Source organism: Oncorhynchus mykiss, chromosome 16, assembly GCF_057628025.1.
Source record: "Oncorhynchus mykiss isolate SJ-2025 chromosome 16, ASM5762802v1, whole genome shotgun sequence".
Lineage (NCBI taxonomy): Eukaryota > Metazoa > Chordata > Actinopteri > Salmoniformes > Salmonidae > Oncorhynchus > Oncorhynchus mykiss.
Genome location: NC_143037.1, coordinates 67,329,001 through 67,335,000, shown reverse-complemented (window position 1 = coordinate 67,335,000; position 6,000 = coordinate 67,329,001). Strand labels below are relative to the sequence as shown.

The 6,000-nt window shown below is 44.5% G+C and overlaps 1 protein-coding gene across 11 annotated transcripts in view; it reads right to left on the bottom strand.

The window, feature by feature from the left end:
• Window positions 1-6,000, bottom strand: part of LOC110519666 (cyclin-dependent kinase 17) — a 113,459-nt gene that overhangs the window by 21,501 nt on the left and 85,958 nt on the right. For all 11 annotated transcript variants that reach the window (XM_090203785.1, XM_036947554.2, XM_036947556.2 and 8 more), the window contains one exon: window positions 5,459-5,584. In XM_090203785.1, coding sequence (XP_090059911.1) covers window positions 5,459-5,584 — 126 coding nt within the window. The remainder of the gene's footprint in view (window positions 1-5,458; window positions 5,585-6,000) is intronic.

Below are 6,000 nucleotides of genomic sequence, written 5' to 3'. Positions count from 1 at the left end.
GTGATGCTTTCAGATAAAAACACACACATCTGTATGTGACAGCGGGTGTCAGGATCCCTCAGCCTTGTTGGGGAGTGGTGCTGCTCATGTAGGTGTAGTCAGTTGGATAGAACCCCCCCCTCACACATACACACACATTTGTCCCCCCCAGGCAATCCCAACGCAGGAAAATAAATCTGCAGGCTTTCAGGCAGTTTAAGCGTGGCTGACACAGTGGAGGATGTGTGTATGACCCTACCAATGGTCTTTCTGTCTTTCTAGCATCCCCCTCCCTCCTTAGTTCATTGGAACTTAAAGTATAGTATAGTACTGTCCACAAGGATTATGTACTATGTGTGTGTGTGTGTATGTGTGTGTGCGTGTGTGTGTGTGTGTGTGTGTGTGTGTGTGTGTGTGTGTGTGTGTGTGTGTGTGTGTGTGTGTGTCTGTGTGTGTGTGTCTGTGTGTGTGTGTGTGTCTGTGTGTGTGTGTGTGTGTGTGTGGTACAGTGGTTCCTCCAATAAGCCAGTGTTAGTCCTAACTAATATATCAGCTGGGTAATGGGTTCATTCCATTCCCAACGCTTCACTGGCTCTGTTCTCTGCTCGCAGAACAGAACTAGGTCAAACCTACTTTAGTGGAACAAAATGAAGCAACAAAAAACAAATAAGGGTGTAGAGAAAGAGATAGAGGGAGGGAGAGAGATAGGGAGCGAAGGAGAGAGATAGGGAAAAAGGAAAGGATGCTAGGAGAGAAAAGGGAAGGATGGATGGAAGGAAGTAAGGAAGGAAGGAAGGAGAGTGGGAGGAGGTTCATTTCATGAACGACGGTGGCCAGTGAGCGTGACCGTGAGGAGTGGACAGACACCACAGCTCAATCAATTTAATGATGACATCATCAATCAATGAATTACAAACAGCCAATGGGAAAAAGAATGTTACACTGACACCTCCTTCTAACTGGGCAGATGAATATCACGTATCTGAAATCTCACGCATGGCTCTCGACCTTCGCCTCTCCCGAGTCCGTACGGGAGTCGCAGCGATGGGAGAAGAGTGTAACTACCAATTGGATATCATGAAATTGTGGAGAAAAAAGGGGTAAAAGTAAAAAAAGAAATAATCATTTGATTAAATAACAAAATACAAAAAATGTTGCAGGGTTTTGATTTCATTCAGATCTGGACATTCGGTCCTTAACAGGAAAGTGAGAGTAGTTGCTGAGTGTTGTGTGGTTTGATATGATGCAAGACATGTTTCCAACCAACAGGGGTCACCTGTCGGACTCCATCACTTCTTACCCCCTCCATCCAACCAACGCTCTTCCTTCCCCCCAAGCGTCTTTTAACGCAACGGAACACTGAATCTTACTGGACGACACAGTGAATAATTGATGGGGATTGGGAGACGGCTATGAAAGAAGAAAGATAGCCTCAGTGCCTCGGGGTCAAAGGTCAGGATATACAATTACAGGCACTAGCCCCTACTTCCATCTAGATGAGAGAATAATTTTTAACATGATCGGTGTTTCAGTTACACATTGACTCCTGAGGATGCCCTTGAAGTAGGATGTCGGCCATTTTGACAGCTTTACCCAGATATCTTTATATAGCTCACTGATGTTTGTCTGTCCATATCTAAAATAGTATGTATTTTATCTTTTTCAGTAGAATGGACTTCTTCCTGAAAAAAAACCCACCTTCGATATGGGCATTCTAAACAGGATGTTTCATCACAGTAACTGATCCTGTGTTTAAAGGCTGGTACAGTTAGTGTTTCAAGAATGTGCCAACTGGAACCTATTTTTATTTCTTCATTTAACTAAGGAAGTCAGTTAAGAACAACTTCTTATTTTACAATGACGGTCTACCAAACCCTCTGCTAACCCGGACGACGCTGGGCAAATTGTGTTAGCTGTCCTATGGACAGGATTGACCGGGATTGAACCAGGGTCTGTAGTGACACCTCTAGCACTGAGATGCAGTGCCTTAGACCGCTGCGCCACTCGGGAGCTTCTGCAAGGTTTTATGTCAGTTAATTAAAAAACTACAGTCTGTCAAAATAATTACAGAGAGAATTGTATTTTTAAATTAGGCACTTGAAGGGATAAAATATTTATCTCGAAATAGGCTGATTGCATGACTAATTTAAGGTGTCCAGTGATAGTATTGAATAAAGACTTCAGTCTGTTTAGATTTCGTCATTCCATCTACACAAGAATGATATAAGCATGAACATGTACCAGTGTATCACACATAATGTTACACAACTGTGAGAATGACAATATTTAACGTCTGCAATGAATTTAGACTCAGTAATGCCCAAGTATACAGCATTATGAACCATACTACGGTACACTCTAACCCATATTACACTGACCATCAATACTGAGGAATGCTGGGAAATACAGTACCACATACCGTCCAGTCCTATCCACCCTGAGACATACCTGAACCAATCAGGTTCACCGAAAGCCCCAACCCCAACCTGACCTCTACTGACACTGTAGTTTACCATCAAACAAACATACATCACTCCTGCATGTCCTTCTTCCACTCCTCTATTCCCCCATCATTCCCCCTCTATGTGTGTATCTAGCTCTTTACTTCCTTCCAATCACTTATCTCTCTGTCCTCCCCCTATCAGTCATTCGTTATCTCTCTGTCCTCCCCCTATCAGTCATTCATTATCTCTCTGTCCTCCATCCTACCAGTCATTCATTATCTCTCTGTCCTCCTTCCTATCAGTCATTCGTTATCTCTCTGTCCTCCTTCCTATCAGTCATTCATTATCTCTCTGTCCTCCATCCTACCAGTCATTCGTTATCTCTCTGTCCTCCTACCTATCAGTCATTCGTTATCTCTCTGTCCTCCTTCCTATCAGTCATTCATTATCTCTCTGTCCTCCATCCTACCAGTCATTCATTATCTCTCTGTCCTCCTTCCTATCAGTCATTCATTATCTCTCTGTCCTCCTTCCTATCAGTCATTCGTTATCTCTCTGTCCTCCTTCCTATCAGTCATTCGTTATCTCTCTGTCCTCCATCCTACCAGTCATTCATTATCTCTCTGTCCTCCCCCTATCAGTCATTCGTTATCTCTCTGTCCTCCTTCCTATCAGTCATTCATTATCTCTCTGTCCTCCTTCCTACCAGTCATTCATTATCTCTCTGTCCTCCCCCTATCAGTCATTCGTTATCTCTCTGTCCTCCTTCCTATCAGTCATTCATTATCTCTCTGTCCTCCTTCCTACCAGTCATTCATTATCTCTCTGTCCTCCCCCTATCAGTCATTCATTATCTCTCTGTCCTCCTTCCTATCAGTCATTCGTTATCTCTCTGTCCTCCTTCCTATCAGTCATTCGTTATCTCTCTGTCCTCCTTCCTATCAGTCATTCATTATCTCTCTGTCCTCCTTCCTATCAGTCATTCGTTATCTCTCTGTCCTCCTTCCTATCAGTCATTTGTTATCTCTCTGTCCTCCTTCCTATCAGTCATTCATTATCTCTATGTCCTCCTTCCTATCAGTCATTCGTTATCTCTCTGTCCTCTCTCCTATCAGTCATTTATTATCTCTCTGTCCTCCTTCCTATCAGTCATTTGTTATCTCTCTGTCCTCCTTCCTATCAGTCATTCATTATCTCGCTGTCCTCTCTCCTATCAGTCATTGATTATCTCTCTGTCCACCTCCCTACCAGTCATTAATTATCTCTCTGTCCTTCCTACAAGTAATTAATTTTTTCCTCCTTCCTATCAGTCATTTATTATCTCTCTGTCCTTCATCCTGTCATTCATTATCTCTCTGTCCTCTGTATTGCATCAGAGGTCTGTCTCCAAGGTATTCCAGTGTTTTTCCAGCAGGGAGGAGCACTGCAGGGCAGACTGACTCCACTACTGAATTATAGATATCTGTTACATCACACACACATGCACACACATGCCTGCCACTCATTTGCAGCACTCGCCTCTAACCACACAAACACCTTACACCTGACCCTCCCCCATGCATCCTTCTTCTATAAAAACGCCACTCTCCATCCCTTCCTTTATCCCTCCCTTCAAATGCTTCCTCTTTCATCCTCCTTTCATCTCTCTAAGACTCCTGCAGGAAAGCTGAGTCATTAAATCACTTCAAACAGAGAGAAAGAGAGGGGCCTGGTCTCACTCAATAACTACAGGGGAGAAGGAGAGAAAGTTCTCCAGGCTCACATCTCTAATGCAGAATGCATCGGCCCCCTACACATACAGAAAGTAGGGTTCCTCAAGGGTTATTTGGGAAGGTTGATGGTTCCAGGTGGAACCATAATGACGTAAATAACATTTTGAGCCCTCTAATTGTTCTTTACAATTCACTAAAAGGTTCTCTCCTCTTTCAGTGACAATGTAAGGGAGGTGGCTCATTCAAATATTTTAGGGAGTGGTTTACGCACAGCTATTCTTGCGCAACCATGAGTGAGAGTGTCATTCCACTTTATCTAATGTCTTGTCTTATGCCCGTACATATTACATGTGACTATGGCCAGTGACGGTGTCTTGTGAAAGACTCTCGTATGGCCTTGCGTCTTTTGAGAACAGTTGGCTAAATCAGTCAGTGGTTCTCACTTCTCTCCTCAGAGACCCCCAGCTGTTCCAGAGGTATCTCTCTTGATTCAACTTGTCAAATAACACAATAACAACACCTATGGAATTGTAACAATATAATCTGGCTGACCAGAATAAAGAACCCTGTATGGTTCTTCAAAAGGATCTACAACGAACCTTTCAGAATGAGATATTTTTCTCCATTAAGGTTCTATAAAAAAAATAGACCCCAAAAATGGTTCCCCTATGGTTACAAGCCAAATAGCCCTTATCTGGTACTATGGCCAGCATTACCATATCTGTGTGTACTGGGCCATAGACAGGAACTATTGTCAGCATTACCATATCTGTGTGTACCTGGCCATAGACAGGAACTATTGTCATCATTACCATATCTGTGCGTACTGGGCCATAGACAGGAACTATTGTCAGCATTACCATATCTGTGTGTACTGGGCCATAGACAGGAACTATTGTCAACATGACCATATCTGTGTGTACTGGGCCATAGACAGGAACTATTGTCAGCATTACCATATCTGTGCCTGCCTACATTTGTATATCCATGTTGTCATGACAATCTTCTCATATGGTCGCTTTGCCTTCCTGTCAAATGTCTTATCCACACTCAGAAACACAAGCACAATGGTCATAACCAACATCTTCAGCTTGACACAATGGCATTGCAGGACCATACTGCTTTCATTTCAGAGCAAAGAACTACACAAATGTGCCCGCGCAGTTCGCACACGCACACGCACACACACACACACACACACACACACACACACACACACACACCCACACACACACCCACACACACACACACACAGGAAAACAGCTGACTCAGACTACATTGCAGCTTGCCAAGTTAAGAGCAGAGAGCAGAGTGTGGACTGACCAATGAGGCTCTTCGTAGCCTGCGGCTCATGGGCTTGTCGAAGGGCGGACTGTTCATGGCAAACTTCTCCAGGTAGCCTTCCGGTAGCCTGATGTCAGCCGGCAGAGACAGGCGCTTGTTTATGTCCTGGAGAGAGGGAGGGAGATAGAGCCAGGTGGGAGAGAGACACAGAGACAGGAGATTGTTTATGTCCTGGAGATAGAGCCAGGTGGGAGAGAGACACAGAGACAGACGCTTGTTTATGTCCTGGAGAGAGAGGGGAAGATAGAGCCAGGTGGGAGAGAGACACAGAGACAGACGCTTGTTTATGTCCTGGAGAGAGAGGGGAAGATAGAGCCAGGTGGGAGAGAGACACAGAGACAGGAGATTGTTCATGTCCTGGAGATAGAGCCAGGTGGGAGAGAGACACAGAGACAGGCGCTTGTTTTTGTCCTGGAGAGAGAGAGGGAGATAGAGCCAGGTGGGAGAGAGACACAGAGACAGGCGCTTGTTTTTGTCCTGGAGAGAGAGTGGGAGATAGAGCCAGGTGGGAGGGAGACACA